The 20837-nt window shown below is 36.6% G+C and overlaps 1 protein-coding gene and 1 pseudogene across 1 annotated transcript in view; one reads left to right on the forward strand and one right to left on the reverse strand.

Moving 5' to 3' along the window:
• LOC126424533 (uncharacterized) overlaps positions 1-20837 on the reverse strand; it is a 221935-nt gene that overhangs the window by 131051 nt on the left and 70047 nt on the right. The window contains exon 2 of the mRNA XM_050087271.1: positions 5092-5231. Within this exon, the coding sequence (XP_049943228.1) occupies positions 5092-5229 (138 nt within the window). The 5' untranslated portion in view covers positions 5230-5231. The remainder of the gene's footprint in view (positions 1-5091; positions 5232-20837) is intronic.
• LOC126425589 (5S ribosomal RNA) lies at positions 4081-4198 on the forward strand (annotated as a pseudogene).

Below are 20837 nucleotides of genomic sequence, written 5' to 3' on the forward strand. Positions count from 1 at the left end.
CACTAAAACACACAAGATTAACACATTTCAGTCATGCCATTATCACCTATAAGGATTAGTTATTTTGGCCCCAAATGTGAACAGTTATTACAAACTCTCTGTAGATAATGTGAAAGGGAATTCATCAAATAAGACTTATATGCCTTGATTTCTATATTGCAGCAGCCAAAGCAATGAAAAAAACGTCTCTGTATATGGCATAATTTTTTTTGGAAACTTAAAATTCATTGAGCCAAATATTGCATTACCACTTGACAGAAGGTCCCAGTTAAAGGACATATCGAGTGTTTAATCAATGTTTGGAGGATTTTATCTAAATACATTACCAGTTGAATGAACAAGTCTACCACTTGTGCCTAAGGATAGTAAGAAGGCACTTTTATAAATGGACTTGCATTGTATGTGTAGTGAAATCTCAAAGACCTCCAGGATCAGCAGTGTTATCAAATTATCAGTAAACTTGCTAAACTGTTTCTTTCACTTCCACATTCTAATGCTGAAGCCGAAAGAATATTTTCTATTGTAAAAACAAGAAAATGGGAAGAGAACTGGAGATGAGAACTTAAATTCCATATTTCGTGAGGTCTTCATTTGAAGCAAACGGAATAGACTGCACAACTCATGAAGTGGAACAAAACATCTCGGTCTTCACAATAACACAAGCTTGTATTAAGGGAACATTATATGTCCTATGCTGCCAATGTTAAATTATCTAATTTTGTGAACAATTATCTTGGAAAATTTTTAAGACACCAAGTTAAAATTTTCCAGTTCTCGCAATCCTTTAGCTGTGTTCTGTCCAAATCTTACCCCTAACTTTGTCTTTCATAGTCCCCACCATTAAATGTTATTACAGCATCAGACACGCCTAACGTTCGAGTCATAAGGCCAAGAAATACATTTTTAGGCACATGGCACCACATAACATTATTGAAGGACTCATTCACATTCTGGGTCTTCCTATGTAAACACTTGTTTAGTAGCTCAGGATTTGCCAAATCTCTATAAACAGGTTGATTACCTCCATTACTGCCAAAGGAAGATAATGTATATGTGTAAATTCATGCAGGGTGCCAGAAAATTCAGCTTGCCTGTATTTACACCGAGTTTTTCGTGGAGGTGGACACAAAGCATGACATGGCTTTTCATTGGTTGATCTTCGATGAACGAAAGTGCTCCACACAGCTCTTTTCATCTTCTCTAAATTGTCACAGTTATCTCTAATGGCCTTGCCATCATATTCCTGCAGTTCGTTACTTAGTCCTTTAGTCTTCCAGCACATTTTATTGTCTTGCCATCAGATAATCACATTACTTTCAATGAAAGCTAGTATCAGAAAAGAGGACTGATTTGTTTATTCGTAATGCCGACGTGTGAGACGTTGCAGTAGCCACAAAACAAAGCAATTCACAGCCTAATACACTTGGTAATTACCAAGATAAGACTGCTCAACTGTGGCAGTATATTCGTAGCCGCAAAATTTGACAGTCACACATCACCATTCAAAATATTATTTGAAGGTCTCACAATTGTTTAATTTTAATGTATTATATACCAAAATGTTCAGGAAAGTCCAAAGTACATTATGGAGTAGAAAACAGAAAGTGTCAAATTTCAACGAATTTCATGTACAATGTCCCCTTAAATGAAAGTTTAAGCGTGCAATGTAGACTAAAACAGGAAGGAGTATGTGTTTCTGGAGTAATATTTCTGCAAAAGGAAATCTTTATCTACTGAATGGAAAAGCAAGCACTTGAATTATGTCCTAATTTTGCATTTTATTCTGTAGAATTGGAAATGTGGTTTCAAATATTGTAGTTGTACACCCTAAACTCTGCTACTAGTTTATCATGTTGCATGTGGAATCGTTGTCCATTGTTTCTTTCGTTATACCCTCTCTCTCTCTCTCTCTCTCTCTCTCTCTCTCTCTCTCTTTGCATTCTTTTCCTTTTTTGTAGGCATCACTTGTTTTTCTTTAACATGAGACACTTTATAAACAAAAGGTATATTTTAAGTACTCGGTTGGGACTTCTGAGTTTCAGCGGTTGGCGTCGCTGGATCCACTGGCAGTAGTGGTTTCTCTGTGCTATTGTATTATACTCTCTGTCTTCGTTCTGGATTCTCTACGCCTCAGTTTGACACCTTAGTTTATTCACTGCACGTGTTACTCTGTCGCTCCACCTCCACCGTCTGTCGTTCCCACGTGTTGCGCACGTGCTACAGCGTGTCGATCAGGCGGCCAGTATCCGCTCGTTATCGCGTTGTTCCCTGTCTTGTTTCATTCCTGCCACTTTAATGGTCTGCCGGCTTTTTCATTGATTTCACACATGTCGAACCGTTCAAGGATTGAAATAACCAATTTCGTTCAGTTACCAATGAGAAGCCCTGTTTTCAATATATCTTCACCATAGCTAAAACAGAGAACTACACTCAGATAATAGTGTGTTTGAGTGGGGAGGGGGGGGGGGGTGGAGGTTCTGCAATGGCCTGAAACAATCGGTTATCAGGACCAGACGACAGTCTGTATGAGACCTCTTCACCTGGTTGCAGGTCCATATTCAATGTGATATCCATACCACAGAAACGTCGGTTTAGGTTTACCAATGTAAAATGTGTAAATCGTGACAAGTAGGAACTGACTCATGAGCAAACTTTCTTACACAAGAAACTTCATTTTGTTCAAGCAGCCAATGCCAGTGGGTAAAGTAACAGGGAACTTATTTCTTACTTTATCTGAACATGATATGTCGATGATATTTATGCTGGAATGGGATTCGAACTGGAATCTGTCTTTCCATGGGATTTGACCCGTTTATAACGATACAGAGCCATCATTTCGTTGTTTCGTAGAATTCCAAACACCTCAAGGTCTCCACTAAAGTCGCATCTCTGGGTTCGAATCCTCTTCTGGCACAAAAACTTTGTGTCACTTCAAGCTCTAACAAGTGCACGGCTGACTTCTGGTGAAAAAAATATTTAATTTTTAACACGCCACCATGCGTTATCAGCAATAAAGATAGGTGCCGGTCTGCCTATGTAACTCTGTGATTTCCGTCACATCGTTTACAGTGCAAACATGTCGGTCCCAGCTACAGGAGGAAATCGATAGTTACAGTCTCTTTGTGAGTAGTCTACGACGAAGATACGTGTGAGGTTCAACTCTTAAGTCATAATAGTACCTACCGTCAAGTTGTTTCTATTTCAAACACGCGCTCATCTCTGTACTGGTGAAAGGCACGCGAAGGAAATTTAACGTCTATTTGTGGCTGCAAAAAGAAACGGCGGTAACTGCCGGATTCTAATCCCAGTGGGCACAAATTATTCGTCTCGGCATCTCCAGTGGAAAAAAAAAAATTGTTATATCTAACACTTTAATGTGCTTACATAGAAGTACGATTCATTTCTAATCATGTCGGATTTATTTCTAATCATATCGGTCACGAAACCGTACATCACATTATTTCAAGTCTGAACTTGCGAACAGTTTCTTAGTTGATAATGAGAGCCATCAACATCTTTCGTGATGGACAGTAGTACCGGTCGAGTTAAAAAAAATATAGCCACGTAATTTCATACTGAGGCTATCTAACTGATACTAGAAAAAAAGATATTTTATGCATATTTGTGGTTACAGGGCAATTAGTGTCTCGGTTAGAGACGAAAGCTTTGCCTAGTTGGCATTAGGTACAGGTGCTGGATTTGAATTCTATTGAAAACAAATCAGTTTTTTGTGCCAGTTGAAAGTTCAGACGTCTACTATTAATTTTCCTCGAATACCTTAGATACTGAATATCACCAAGCGCTAGATAATAAGAGTGAAGTGAAACGCTGTTGATGTTTTCATAGAGTGCTTGCCACTGTTGATCGTGGTTTTTCTAATTGGTTAGTTCATTAACCAGTTTATTCGAAACCACTCGCCAAGCGGTGACAGGTGGTAGGTAAACCATTTAGCCAGCAATATTTCTAGTTATGACTATGGATGTCACATATTATTGTGAAATCCCTTATGCACAAAACGTTTTATTCAACTAAGGTTTAGTGACTGATCTATGTGATATCGTTATAGGTATTTGTTGTCTTGCCAACGGCCTCGCCACAGTGGTGACACCGGTTCCAGTCAGATCACCGAAGTTAAATGCTGTCGGGCTAGTCTAGCACTTGGATGGGTGACCATCCGGTGTGCCGAGCGCTGTTGGCACGCGGAGTGCACTCAGCCCTTGTGAGGCAAACTGAGGAGCTACTTGACTGAGAAGTAGCGGCTCTGGTCTCGGAAACTGACATACGGCCGGGAGAGCGGTGTGCTGATCACATGCCCCTCCTTATCCACATCCAGTGACGCCTGTGGTGTGAGGATGACACGGCGGCTGGACGCTACCATTGGGCCTTCCAAGGCCTGTTCGGATAGAGTACGGAGAGTATATGTTGTCTCAGATTCTAATGAGTGTGGTAAGGTTTTAGAAAAAGTATGTGAATATTCTGGGGGAGGAGCGGGGTTGAGGGGTGGTGGAGGGGAATGAGCAGAGAGGGTGAGGTTCTGGTAGAACCAGTGTATTTGCCTCCCATTCAAAGAACTTTGAGTAAAGTCTGATGCCACATAGCAACAGCAGTTAATGTGAAAAGTGTTTTCGATTCGAAAGGCAATTACAAGAGATTCAACATGGCAGTATAATCATTGGTTTTCAGTCTGGAACCGCGCGAGAGCTACGGTCGCAGGTTCGAATCCTGCCTCGGGCATGGATGTGTGTGATGTCCTTAGGTTAGTTAGGTTTAAGTAGTTCTAGGTTCTAGGGGACTGATGACCTCAGCTGTTAAGTCCCATAGTGCTCAGAGCCATTTGAATCATTGGTTGTTTTGTAAATAAAAATTTTGTAGTCTTATACGTAAGATAAAATGTACAAGTTTGTAACTTCGTTCTTGTGGTGGTGTAGTCTAGTGAACTAGAAAAAATCTTCCGAAACACACTGTAGATGTTGGAAGTAGGTGGAACGAAACATTTGACAGGCATCGCTTGACATTCAGATTCGATTTCAGTGGACTGTCTCTACACGAACGGCTTAAACTGACGAACGCGTTCCAAGTGGAGATACGCACCTGTCCGCTGGTGCAGTGGATGGCGACGGAGGTGTCCCGCAGGTGCCACAGGCGGCAGTCGCACGACAGGTGGCCGGCGGCCAGGCACCCGCTCAAGCCCCCAGCGGCGAGGGCCGCTACCAGCGCCACAGCCCACATCCCTGCAACAGGCCATGTCCACGTGAAACGTGTGTAAGTAAAGCGAACCGACTCTCAACGTTTCAGCAGCCGATCACGTGTTTATATCACTCGCCATCTTTCGTCCATTCTCCGACGCTGTATCCAGTAAAATGGTTTAACTTAAAATACATTAAAATGCCGAAGAAACAAGTACACCTGCCTAATGTGCACGCAGAAGTGTCGCAACACGACGTGGCACGGACTCGAGTCTGAAGTAGTTCTGGAGGGAACTGACATCCTGAATTCTGCAGGGCTGTCCACAAATCCGTAAAGAGTACGAAGGGGTGGTGGTCTCATCAGAACAGCACGTTGCAAGACATCCAAGATATCCTCACAAATGTTCGTGTCTGGGGAGTTTGGTGGCCAGCGGAAGTGTTTAAACTCAGAAGAGTGTTTTTGGAGCCACTCTGTGTAAATTCTGGATGTGTAAGGTGTCACATTCTCCTACTGGAATTATTCAAGTCCGTCGGAATGCACAATGAACGTGAATCGATGCAGATAATCAGACTGAATGCTTACGTACGTGACACATGTCAGAGTCGTATCTAGACGTATCAGGCGTCCCATACTACTCCAACTGCACGCGCCCCACAACATTACAGAGCCTCCAGCAGCTTCAACAGTCCCCCGCTGACATGCAGGGTCCATGGATCCGTGAGGTTGTCTCTATTCCCATACACGTGCATCCACTCAATACGATTTGAAACGAGACTCGGCCGACCAGGCAACATATTCCAGTCGTGAACAGTCCAATGTCGGTATTGACGGGCCAAGGCTAGGTGTAAAGCTTTGTATCGTGCAGTCATCAAGGGTACTGGAGTGGGCCTCCGACTCCAAAAGCCCATATCGATGATTTTTCGTTGAATGTTCCGCACACTGACACTTGCTGATGGCCCAGCATTGAAATGTGTGACGATTTGGAGAAGAGTTGCACTTCTGTCACGTTGAAAGTTTCTCTTCAGTCGTCGTTAGTCCCGTTATTGCAGGATCTCTTCCCGGCAGCAGCGATGTCGTAGTTTTCATGTTTTACCAGATTCAAGTTATTCGCGGTACACTCGTGAAATGGTCGTAAGGGAAAATCCCCACTCCATCACTACCTCGGAGATGCTATGTCCCATCGCTCGTGCGCCGACTGTAACACCACGTTCGTACTCACTTAAATCTTGACAACATGTCATTGCAGCAGCAGTAACCGATCTAACAACTGCAATAGTCACTTGTTGTGTTGTATAGGCGTTGCCGACCACATTTCCGTATTTTGCCTGTTTACATATCTCTGTATTTGAATACGCATGTCTAAACTAGTTTCTTCGGCGCTTCAGTGTAGTATTCTCAATTTTTATAGTCGCATTTTTTATTTGGACCATAGTGACTAGCGGCAGTGTCGCTAGAGATGTCTCTGATGCTTTTGTCGTATGATTTGCAGAAATGATTGGCTTTGTGATGCTCGTCATGTGACCTAATGTCATAAACTTCGATGGTCACTAGCAGGTGTCTAACGTCGTTTTAGCGATTTCTATTGTTTACCTGTACGTTGGACCACTGTGTTACGGTCGTTATGTTAAATTGAGTTGTGACGAGTATTCTGTGTTACCGTTTGACACCATCTGTTATGCTGCTCCTACCTTAAATTTTTTGTGCTTTCAGGTACGTTTGTGGAGACGGACTAATGTGTAACTTTGCGATATACATTTTTACATGCTGGACGAAAAGTCTAACTCTGCTCCAGAGTACGCTTTCACTGTTTGTACCCAAAATGTTATTTTTCGTGCTATTAGCGTGATCCTTAGGCTGCTGTTGTTTTTGATTTTGTTGTTGTGTAGCGGGTTCAACATCGTGGCTATCGACGCCTATACAATTACAGCATGGGGTGCTACATAAGATAACATTCGTTCTCTCTCACCCTTCCTCACATTTGCACGGACACGGTCAAGCTTAACGGTACAAAAGTGGAAACGGCATAAAAGTGAATACTGATACAAGACGGACTATTAAAATGTTGTCACCAAGAGGAGCAAGTCAAGAATGCATTGTTGACTGCTCGATGAACCTTCGGATCCTTTTAGTGACAGTCCATAATTATGATATAGGATTTGTACTTTTGTATTAGTGGCCCTAGGATCTGATACATTTATCTTCAATTTTATCATGATATACCTAGTGGAGAACCTGGAGGCCCCAGGTCTGTACCTATTACAATTCTATTAGTCCATACCTTCGTTCTGCCTCCTTCTGTCCTCCTACTCCGCCCCCTATCTCTGTCCATCTCCTTCTACCGCTCTCTCTGTCCATCTCCTCCTCTCTCAGTCCACCTACTCCTCCCACCTCTTGTCCATCTTTTCCCCCTTTCTCCATCTCTCGCCTCTTTCCTTTCTCCATTTCCTCCTCCCCCTCTTTCTGAGCATCTCATCCCCCTCCCCCACAACTCTTTGTTCGTCTCTTCCTCATTCCTTTCTCTGACAATCTCGTCCTCTTTCCTCCCTCTGTAAATTTCCTTCTGTTTCTTCATATCTGTGTCCATCATCCCCCAGTCTGTTCGTCCACGTTTCCTCTCCACTTCCTTTCTCCACATTGCCACTTCCACCCCAATAGAAGGTTGTTTTTCTTACCCTCAAAATATTTCTTTCCAGACTTTAATTAATTTGTGTACCGTGTATGGTTGAAATCGATCGAGCCACCATTGGAGGAGGTTTTTTACCAATAACTTTTCCCACATGTCACATATGTCACATATATTTAAAGAATTTCATACAAATTTGTACACACATTTCGCCTTTATCTCCAGCGATTTTCACTCTGCAGTTTCATTTTCATCCAGCTCAATGTTTATGACGTCACATCATCGGAACTACTGCCGTCAGCGGCAGTAGTAAGTGGGTATGTTAGCGCACTCAGGGGTAACTTAGTGTGCAAACCAAACCCACCCACAAAAGAAAATTAAATCAATAAAAATTTTGTTCTTGCATTCCAGAGGGGAATGTAAGAAAAAAGTGCAAAACATCTCCTATCGAACATTTTCACACAGTGATCACTGTCTTCTGTATGTCAGCCCATCACAGAGAAATGCCTCTGAGTTAACAGAGTGCTCCATTATTTCGGGCTGAAACATGCCATCTCACCAACAGACAGGCCTTAAGCCTTCCTCGATGGCGATAAATCATAGAGAAATGAGGACAGAAAATGTCTCCTTGGCCAATATCCTTCTGTCTACATACTTCGTTAAGAGGCTTGACAGAGTAAAAAGGCTTGAAGATTGTATATGTAGTTGGTATTTGAGTGACAAAGTTGGTACGAGAGCAAAAAAATTTCGAAACATATAATGATCACTAAAATCGATTTTAATCACTTACAAACTATAGGAAACTGTTTAATTCAGTGACTGCTGAAGAAATCTTAGATTGTGTCAGCTTCATTTGAAAGTATAAATCATCACAATCGGTTTAGAAGTAGCAAAATTATCGTGATATTAATTTTCCGCAGTTACAGGCATCTACTGACAGTTTTCTCAACTGCTGCACGACAGGTGTAGCTGAGATCGACAGTGACAGAGATAAGGAGGTGGAGCTAGTTATCTGAAGGCCGCACCGGCTGCTCTACAACAGGCTGCTGTTTCCTCTAGCGGCTATTGGATTTAACGATCTCATACGGATAAGAGTTACGCAATTTCTCGCGCATTCAGCGGTCAGCGGCTGCCGATACTTCGTGATACTTCGATTTTTCGTTAATGACTCACGAAATATTAACCAATTCTATAAAATTCAAAATGCTGACATGAGCAGTCAAAGAATGGTTTAGCTGCCGCTAACACTGTTTATAAAGAAGTAAAAATTAAAAATTTTCTGCCAAAATTCTGTGTTATGAATCGTATGTCAAATTTTTCTCACCATACATTACTAAATATGCAATTGCGTTTTTCGGAATTTTTTCATTCAAATTGGCAACTAATTTCATTGTTGTTTCCTGTGTAGCTAACAGTCATTCTTCCACATTAACAGCACCATTCAATTTTGTAGCTCTTTCAAAATCTAGGAAAGCATCATATGCTTCTAGATAATTATTTCATGGATCTAGATCACACATTACTTGAGGGAAAACTTCGTTTCTTCCATTTTTAATGCAGAAATTCTGTAATTTAACATGACCCAATAAGGAAGTGTCAACTAACTGATTATTTTTCCTTTTTGTCTGGAAAACAACGAAGATGAAATAAGGCATATCAAATACTGCAGAGTTATAGAAATTTTTAATATCTAATCCAGAAATTTCTAATATACAAACCAGAAATCTCTACAGTTTGTTTTTCAAAGAAATATATGGGAATTTTAGTCTGTCTAGTTCTAATTCAAGTGAATATTATGGTTCAAATTTATCCACAAAACACGAATTTCTATCGATTCTACGACAATTTTACCCTCATTTGGAAGTGTTGTCATATCTTCAACTGCAGCTTGGGTAGGATCTGCCCAGTGAAGAATACAATGTCCAGCACTTGATGAACATGTAAAAATTGCTGTTAACTCTCTTTCCCAGATTGTTTCTTTATAATCATTAAGAAATCCGCCAAATAACTGTAATGGATAAAGCACTTCATCTTTCTTACATTTTATCATTCTGTTACTAAGAACATATCCTTCCATGGTTAGGACACTGGCTAGACTCGAAGTCAATCGAATAAGAGCTAATGAAGAAATAAATGGAAATTGTATTCTAGACAAAATATTGTTTCCTTTCTTTATGATGATAACATCAAACAGTTTTGCTAAATAATTATCAATAATTTTTTTGTCGATTTTCCATCATAAGTTGGATAATATGTACCATCAGTTCCAGTAATACTGAAGTTCATGCATAATTGTGCATGATTAAGATGAACCCAAAAATCTCAAACTCTCGACTTTGTTCATACTTTATTTAAGAGTAAAAAAATTAAATTTTTTTTAAAATAACTGTTACACAATCACCATTAAAATCAATCAAATTATCATTTTCATCTGTTATAGTAATTTCTAAATCTTAAATTGGATCAAAAACTGGAATATTTACAGATAATGCAGCTCATGAATGATCGGTCTGCCAAATTCTGCATTAGGTTTGAATGAAGCGATAATATTAGTTTCTGGATGAAAATTCTCATAATGTTCACAAACATACCATGAGCCAAATTAAAATTTGTATTTATTAATTCAAATGGAATAATTTTAGGAACATTGTTAGCAACAGTCGTTTATTAGCCTCAGCAACCTGGTTACTAAAACCAAGCACACTTCCAATACTATCTTTTATATCTATATACAATTTTATATCACTCTCAATGACTATTTAGAATTTCATCTGCTTTAATCTGAATATTAGACTTTTTCGAATGAATAAATTTTTCTAAGTTTTTCAGACAGTACTGACCCATTGGAAATTCTATTGTTTCTCCATAAAAATAATCATTTTTAATGTAATATTTGGAGTTAGAAAAGTTGAATAAAAACCAACCAGTATAATATTACTAAAGGCGTCTCATAAAGGTACAGTCAATCTTTTTTTAAGAACAAATTACTTACCACTCAATTGAAATAACCTACTCATTTATTATTAAAAATTTATTTAATTAAACGAAAACTGATTGGGAACCAAAAATAAGAATTCCAGAAAAAATTAAAAAATTAACTTGGTAAACTTACTAAATTCGATCTGATGTGCAATAATAGGACCAAGTGGTTGTGGAAAAACTACATTAATGAATGACACTTATATTCTTGTGCCAGGATGGTTAAACTGGAATAGAATCAATAATTGGTACATTTATTCTAAAAGGTTCAATCAACCAAAATATTCGCAATTTATAAGAAGATGAGAAAAAATTAAAGAGTAGTCGCCACTTTCACTGAAAACAGTGAAGAAATCATTCTATTAGATCAATGTCAAGATAAATCAGTTGTTATTTTTGATGACATCATTCCAGAAAATCAAGATTTAGTTCAAGAACATTTCACAAGGGGGAAGACATAAAGGAATAAATCGCTTTGATTTGGCTCAAACTTTTTTTTAATATCTTTAGACAAGATGACACTAATTTAAATCACATTTACGATGACTTTGTTGGAGGCGATTTCGAAGTTTGATGAATTTAAAGAAATATGTAGTAAATGTTGGAATGAAAAGTTTGGTTTTATTACAATAGATATGACAAGGAAACTGAATGATGGGAAGAAATAAAATACAGCATTTATTAAATTTTTATTCTATATAAATGGACAGCTTAAGAAATGACATTGCATGTCTATTAGATCATGTTGATGGTATTTGACAGAACATAAAAGCGAATTTAAAGACACTCTTGATTACATAGCAGAATATGAAAATTTAGAAAATGTTAATGAACATTATACTAATTGTCCTTGGTCTGATGATGAAACTACAGATGGTCTGTATACATGTGGTTGCCAGTATTTCGAAAAGTGTATAATGAGAAAGCGTTATCTTTCTAATTTTTCTAAACACTTATCTTTTTCTTCTTTATTAAATGTTTGCAAAATATGATATGCAGGTTTAAAAAGAAACAGACGAAATATGAAAGGAACAATCAAAAGAAGAGTTTAAAATTGAAAAAAACGACCAAGAGCTGAGTACAAAAAATTTAAATAAGATGATCAACCATTTTTCGATGCCATTGAACAAGTTAAACAAGGGATCGATGGGTTAGGTGATAATGTTTTGAAAGAGAAGTTGAAAAGCAAATGGTTCCTTATTCTCATTATCAGTTAAGAAGTATTTAATGATGTACCACCAATTAATATGAAGAACCACAGTGTGGCAGTACCTTAAGTGAATCAGAAATACAAGATTTATTAATGAACTATGGAGAAGAGAGAGAAAGAAAAAAGGATAAAAATGTTAAAAGACAAATATAAGTGAAATATTGTTAGAATATATTAATCATAGTGAAGATAAAGTTTTATAAATAAGATCTTTTAGTTCATTTAAATACATTGGTCAATTACCAGTAAAATTTGATGGAGATAAATTAACTATTGGTGATAGGACATATGAAGGTACAGACTGATTAATGAATCTTTTATCTAGAAAACAAGTAACTGGGGATGATATTAATACATTATTTACTAGTTCAGATTTGTCAAATTATTCATATATATTGATTCATTCAGGAGCATTATATTCTGATAATAATCCAAACGAAATAAAATCGAATGAAGTTAATGAACACAAATATTTCATAAAATTAATTGTCGATATTTATCTTTCCAAAAAATTACCACATTCAGATACAGATGAAAAAAGTGGTGAAGGTGTATTTAAAAAATATACAGAAAAACCAATTGAGTATGCTTGGTTGGATGACATCCATCAATTAATCGATAGATGAGCAGTTATTCATGTTGAAGAACACACAGGAAATAAAAATTATCATAATTAGAAAATTGGAATAACACATATGTTAACCAATAAAGTTAAAGATTTCATAACCCATAATCTGAAAGGTATTCCACATTTGGTTTGATTTTTGAATAATTTACCACACACATTTTTTAAAAGTGAAAAACATAGAATAGGATTAGTAAACACATTGATTAACAAATTACCATTCGAAATTCATCTTCCAGGCTGTGTGTACTGTGGGCCAGGAACCAAATTAGTAGAAAGATTAGCTAGGGGAGATCAAGGAATTACTCAACTAAATGACACATGTAAAAAACACAGTATAATAAAGATTTAGGAAAAAGATACCAAGCAGATAAATAACTTCAATTACCTACAAAAGAAATAATGATGCAAGTGATACTTCAACTGGCGAAAAATAGCTGCAGCGGGAGTTAGAGGAATAATGTACAGAAAACGAAAATAAGGAATGGGTCTCATTCCAATGAATGCTTCAGCTGTCACCAACTTAGGCGTGGATGACAATGGTTGGGGAGTTCATTTTTTATTAAATTTTTTATCTGTACAAACAGTCAACTTTTCTATCGATTATATTTCGCTACTTAGTGGCAAAAGTAAGAAAAAACCGATTAAACCTAATTTTAATAATGAACAATTAAATGTTATTGAGCCACTTTTAAAGAAAGAGAAAAAAAAGGTCGAAATTTGCTTAATATATTAAGTATTACAGTTGTGAAAAAATCGTTGAATATCTAATGAAAAGGAAATAAATAAAACAGAAAGGTGGTTTTCTTCCTTTACTATTAGCAGTTTTACCTTCTCTTGCAACAATTAGCACACTTGGTGGCAAATCTGTAGCAATCACAATTGCAGTCATAGACAAGAAGAAAGCTGATAAAGAGGTAGAGGAACAAAAAAGACCTAATTTGGAAATGGAAAAGAAAGCAGGAGCCTGATTAAAAAAAGAAATATCCAAAAAATTATCGAAAATTTTTATAATCCTTTGTCTAATTTTAACATAGGAAAACCAGTTAAACAATTAAAAATTAAATACTTTTGAGGTATATATACGATTGATGAATTGCCAAATAAACCATTAAAATTGAATGTAGAATAATTCATTTAGAAATTTGTGACCATGCTGGCACCCATTGGATTTGCTATTATAAGAATATGAATAAAAAATTCGTTTTTTATTCATGTGGGGGAAATATTCCCAAAAGATCATTAACTATTTGGAGAAAAAGATTTGTACTAAAATAGCAAGAGAATACAAAATTTTGATGAATTTATTTGTGGTTATTTGTGTTTGTTTATTATAAGTTTAATAATATTTACTCGTTAAGAATTTCTAGTCATCAGACCAAAATTTGAAGGCTTTCAATCAAAAATAAATCCAAAACTTAATAATGCAATCACACAATTTTGGAAAGAATTAAAAAACTTTTTTAAAGCAACTAAAGGTTATATTGATTTTAAAGGTCGAAGAATCATAGATATAAAGATCCAGTAAATGGTTATGGTTTTGTTACTAAACAATGTTTAGAAATAAAATGTTACAAAACTGACTATACAATATTCTAACACAATTCAGTAATTATGCCAATAAAGAAGAATTAAAAAATCTTGTCACAAAAAACGAACACAATAAGATTCTCTCAGATTGAAGGTAAAGAAATGGTATTTTTAATGGTATCATGGGACATCGTAATAAAGAAATAAGCAAAACGAAAACAAGTCTCCTTCATGCTTTAGATTCAAGTGACTTACATTATATTTATAAGTTAATAAAGTCTTGGACAAAAAAGTCGACAAAGATCTAGAAGTATTGAGGTTGTTAGATTAATTTAAACTTTATTAAATTTTTTATCTATGTAAATGGTCAAACACATCTGTTTGAAGTGTAAAAGATTTACCAATACTCATGAACCTCACAGAGTTATCACAAGCAATGGAAGACAAAGAATTGAAAGTATTTGTACAATTTGTAAAAAGAAGAAAAGTAAATTCACTAAATAAATTTGGTAGGCTAAGGTCTAAATCATATTCGTGAACAAATTATAAATGAACTACATAAGCCAATGAGAAAAAATTTTATAAAGACATTTCTTCCCCTTAAAATTTCTGTCAGTACAGATGAACAATGGCAAGCCAATCTAGTCGAAATCGATTCCATCAAGTTGAAAGGAATTTAGAAAATAAATAAAGGATATGAATAGTTATTGACTGTTATTGATGTCTTTTCTAAATTTGCTTGGGCTATTCCAGATAAAACAGGTAAGGATGTAGTTGATTCATTTGATAAAATATTTATAAATGGACATAAGCCAAAAAATTTGCAAACAGATATGGAAAAGAATTCTATAGTAAAGACTTTAAAGAACTGATGAAAAAATGCAACATTAATCCCTATCATACTTTTACAGAACTAAAAGCATCAGTTGTCGAAAGACTGCTGAGAACACCGTAAGAAATGATGTGGAAAAGATTTGCACTTCAAGGAAATTACTTAGCTAAAAGTGTAGTTGATGAATACAATAACACAGTTCATTGAACTATAAAAATGAGGGCAATAGAAGTTAATGAGAAGAGCTATAAAGTAGGGTTCATTACGCCTAATTTATAAAAAGTGATAAAGTGAGGATCAGTAAACTCAAAGGACTCTTTGAAAAAGGATACCCTGCTAATTGGTCGACAGAAATGTTTGAAACTAAAGATGTTATCCATTCTAATCCAGTGACGTATACACTGAAATATATTGTGGTGAAATATTTATGAGCAAGAGCTACAGAAAACGAAATATCCAGATGTGGATCTCATTGAAAAAGTTTTGAGAAAGTAAGGAGATAAAGTTTATCTTAAGTGGTTGGGATTTGGAAATTCACACAACAGTTGGGTAAATAAAGGTAAAGTAATAGCTGGTGATTGACCACTATTATATATTTGTTGAATTTTTCATTGCCTCTTAGTGTGGCTACAGCCAGTCCCCCCTTAAATTGATCTATTTTCATTATAAGTCAGACCTCTATTGTGAAGAGGTTTAAAAATTTCTTCACGGAATTGCCATAATAAATAAAAATTCAACAACCAAAAATGTTTAACTTTTGTGAGGGAACTGCCAGTCCTCCCACCCCTTTAAATTTTTATAATCATTACATAAAATTTTTCCATATAAATGTACCAAATAGTGCGAATGAGGAAACTAACACTTTCATTCTATCTGTATGTTATCCTGATGCTGATCATGATGGTGATGGTGGAGATATAATCTCCACATTCATAAATCAATTAACTGATGAAAGTGTGAATTGTTTATGCAATCACAATGGAGATGAAATTTTGTATTGTTGATGAATACCTTAAAAAATGTTATAAAAATTCAGCGATTGGAAAAAACGATCACTGAAAAAGTTGAATTTTTGTGGAGGGACCGAATAGACCCCACCTATTTTTATTGAAATTTTCAGTTCTTATATTAATTCAGCCTGCTCTCTAGGCTTTGGCTTTTCTCATTTTTATTTCAGCAGTCATAAAATTCGTCCACTGGTTTTCGACTAATAATTAAATTCCTGTGAAATTCCTGCATCTACAGACAGGAAATCTTTCTGACCTGTAATTCGAAACATGAATAAAGCATGAGAGACTTTTTAATTGTTTCAGCCAGGACTGCATTTTCAGGGTAAATGCTCATAGGCCCTGGAATTCTGTAATGAACAAAAGCAGAAAATTTCTTGTGCAAAGATTAAATATTTAATCTCTGGTATTCCAAAGATAATCTCCTTTGCATTTTTTTTAAATCAGCAGAAGAGGTGTTCCTTTTATTCGCTTTATTTTCTCAGAGGATATGCTCAGATCCTCTGAAACTCCAAAAATGAATAAAGCACGAAATTCTTTTTAATTTTACAGGGTACTGTATCGAAAACCCTGAAATTCCATACAGAAAGATGAATTTTTGTGAGGGGACGAAAAGATGCAGTTCACAGCATCAGAGCAGCAAACATTGCCATGCTGACTTTTATTAGTTTAAGGTTTGCAGAGGGGAAATTATTCCCTTCTAGAATTCCAGAAAATAATGATGGTCGGAAAAATCGACCATCGAAATAGTTGAATTTTTGTGGAGGGACAGCATAGAGCCCACCTATTTTTTACTCAATTTTGGCAAAGATTCATTAATCAATTTTTCTTGTGTATAGTTATCCAAAGCATTGAAATAATTTCGACAGCAAACAATTCTTAATGTTTCATTCATTCGATGATATACATTTATTGAATTCGCCACATAATCAATTCTTAAAATTTTTTCACTGGTTTAGTGCACATTTCTGATATCTATTTGCCTTTGTTCATTTCTAAATTGTGCACGAATATCATAGTATTCACAACAAGAATTATTTCACCTTAGAACAACAAAAATTGGTCTTAAATTTTGCTCATTCAATTGTGGAACAACATGGGGCAGTAATGTATTTATTTGCTCATTTCTTTCATGCAGAATTCAACAGTTCTACCATACACTTCATCCAGTTTTTCTACATAGATATCCTTAATTTTATTGAGTTGCTTTAAATGATTTATTTGACTTTCATACAGCTGTTTTACGTGAAACTCTATCTTACACTCTCCATGTTTTCGAATGGCTGTTGAAATTTCTTCATAAACCCAATCTTGAAAATCTTCCACGAAAGGCATATTGGATTTCGTAACTAAAGAAAATATGGCAGGTTCATTGACGAATTCCGTTGAATTTAACTAGCAACATTTCAGTGCAACCAAATTTTTCAAAAGATTGACAATATTTTTGTTTAACATGATCTTTAATTGAATTCTTAGGACGTAACTTCCCGGCAGATTAAAACTGTGTTCCAGACTGAGACTCGAACTCGGGACCTTTGCCTTTTGCGGGCAAGTGCTCTACCAACTGAGCTACCCAATCACGACTCACGTCCCATTCTCACAGCTTTACTTCTGCCAGTACCTCGTCTCCTACCGTCCAAACTTTACAGAAGCCCTCCTGCAAACTTTTCAGAACTAGCACTCTTGAAAGTAAGGATATTGCGAAGACATGGCTTAGACACAGCCTGGGCAATGTTTCCAGAATGAGATTTTCGCTCTGCAGCGGAGTGTGCGCTGATATGAAACTTTCTGACAGATTATAAACTGTGTGCCTGACCGAGACTCGAACTCGGGACCTTTGCCTTTCGCGGGTAAGTGCTCTACCAACTGAGCTATCCAAGCATGACTCAAGCCTCGTTCTCACAGCTTTACTTCTGCCAGTACTTCATCTCCTACCTTGCAAACTTTACAGAAGCTCTCCTGCGAACCTTGCAGAACTAGCACTCCTGAAAGAAAGGATATTGTGGAGACACGGCTTAGCCATAGGCTGGGGGACGTTTCTCTCCTGTGAACCTTGCAGAAATAAAGATTTTAATTATTTTTTACTCGAATCCTACATCTAAAAGCAAACTATCTAGTAGGGGATAGATTTATATTCCTGATTATTATGAATAAAAAAATAAAAGTAATAGAACTTTGTGTGATTATGATGATGAACAACAAACAGACTGTAAAAAATGTATTGGTTATCAAAAAATTAAGGATTTTGATTGTTTTTGCTTTAACCATTCAACTAAGAACAAGCTCTCTAGCAAATGTAAGATTTGCCTACTGGAAGGGAAGCGAAAAAACAAAATAGTGTGTTGTGGAAAAGAAATAGTTAACACCGTTTTCAAAAGACATTTACAGTCAAACAGGCACAAGAAATTAACTGAAGGTGAAGAAGCTTAATTTTGCTATTTGTTTTTTAGGGCTTATTGTTGCTCTGTTGACAAAGTTTACAGTCGCCTAACTTCGTGATTATTGCAGAAGGAATAATTTACCTCTTTATAGTGGATTTAGAAAAGCTGCTTTAATTAACTTAATTATTTCAAATAATCTGCCTCCTTCTACAAGAACTCTCGATAATCTGAGAGTAAAGGAACTCAAAACTCTATATAAAAATCTTGCCATTAGAGGAAGCTTTACATTAGGGAAATCGCAGTTCATTAATGCCATTGGATTATAAGAGTTTACATTTCATCCAGGAGTATTCAAAGCAACAAGACCAAGACCACATCTTGTACCTAATATAAATTATTTCTACAGATTTCATGATGACATTATTGAAAAGCCTCACTTGCCAAGAGAAGAAAAATAGTGAGACTAGATCAAATTTACAAATTCAGTAGCAAGGTATTTGAGCAAGAAAAGAAGGCTAAACCATTTAAAAATAAATTATTCGAGATTAAAGAAATTTGATGGAGATTTTATAAAAAATTTAAAGCATGGTCTGTGGACTAAAACCTGCTGTTAACGATACTAATATTGCCAACCTCTACACCAATAGTGAGAAAACGAATCATATAACGAAAGCACTTAATTCTATGGTAAACGTAGATAAAAAGAGAAGTAATTCTAGAAAACGGGTTGTTGTTGTTGTGGTCTTCCGTCCTGAGACTGGTTTGATGCAGCTCTCCATGCTACTCTATCCTGTGCAAGCTTCTTCATCTCCCAGTGCCTACTGCAACCTGCATCCTTCTTAATCTGCTTAGTGTATTCATCTCTTGGTCTCCCGCTACGATTTTTACCCTCCATGCTGCCCTCCAATACTAAATTAGTGATCCCTTGATGCCTCAGAATATGTCCTACCAACTGAACCCTTCTTCTAGTCAAGTTGTGCCACAAAGTTCTCTCCTCCCCAATCCTTTTCAATACTTCCTCATTAGTTATGTGATCTACCCACCTAATCTTCAGCATTCTTCTGTAGGACCACATTTCGAAAGCTTCTATTCTGTTCTTGTCCATGTTTCATCCATGTTTCACTTCCATACATGGCTACACTCCATACAAATACTTTCAGAAACGACTTCCAGACACTTAAATCTATACTCAATGTAAACAGATTCCTCTTTTTCAGAAACGCTTTCCTTACCATTGTTAGTCTACATTTTATATCCTCTCTAGCTTGACCATCATCAGTTATTTTGCTCCCCAAATACCCAAACTCCTTTACTACTTTAAGTGTCTCATTTCCTAATGTAATTCCCTCAGCATCACCCGACTTAATTCGACTACATTCCATTATCCTCGTTTTGCTTTTGTTGGTGTTCATCTTATATCCTCCTTTCAAGTCACTATCCATTCCGTTCAACTGCTCTTCCAAGTCGTTTGCTGTCTCTGACAGAATTACAATGTCATCGGCGAACCTCACAGTTCTTATTTCTTCTCCATGGATTTTAATACCTACTCCGAATTTTTCTTTTGCTTCCTTCACTGCTTGCTCAATATACAGATTAAATAACATTGCTGAGAGGATACAACCCTGTCTCACTCCCTTCCCAACCACTGCTTCCCTTTCATGTCCCTCGACTCTTATAACTGCCATCTGGTTTCTGTACAAATTGTAAATAGCCTTTCGCTCCCTGTATTTTACCCCTGCCTCCTTCAAAATTTGATAGAGAGTATTCCAGTCAACATTGTCAAAAGCTTTCTCTAAGTCGACAAATGCTAGATACGTAGGTTTGCCTTTCCTTAATCTAGCTTCTAAGATAAGTCATAGGATCAGTATTGCCTCCGGTGTTCCGATATTTCTACGGAATCCAAACTGATCTTCCCCAATGTCGGCTTCTACCAGTTTCTCCATTCGTCTGTAAAGAATTCGCATTAGTATTTTGCAGCCATGACTTATTAAACTGATAGTTCAATAATTTTAACATCTGTCAACACCTGCTTTCTTTGGGATTGGAATTATTATATTCTTCTTGAAATCTGAGGGTATCTCGCCTGTCTCATACATCTTGCTCACCAGATGGTAGAGTTTTGTCAGGACTGGCTCTTCCAAGGCTGTCAGTAGTTCTAATGGAATGTTGTCTACTCCCGGGGCCCTGTTTCGACTCAGGTCTTTCAGTGCTCTGTCAAACTCTTCACACAATATCATATCTCTCTTTTCATATTCATCCTCATCCTCTTCCATTTCCATAATATTGTCTTCAAGTACATCGCCCTTGTATAGACTCTCTATATAGTCCTTCCATCTTTCTGCTGTCCCCTCTTTGCTTAAAACTGGGTTTCCATCTGAGCTCTTGATATTCATACAAGTGGTTCCCTTTTCTCCAAAGTTCTCTTTAATTTTCCTGTAGGCAGTATCTGTCTTACCCCTAGTG

This window comes from Schistocerca serialis, chromosome 10 (genome assembly GCF_023864345.2).
Source record: "Schistocerca serialis cubense isolate TAMUIC-IGC-003099 chromosome 10, iqSchSeri2.2, whole genome shotgun sequence".
NCBI classification, from domain to species: Eukaryota; Metazoa; Arthropoda; class Insecta; order Orthoptera; family Acrididae; genus Schistocerca; species Schistocerca serialis.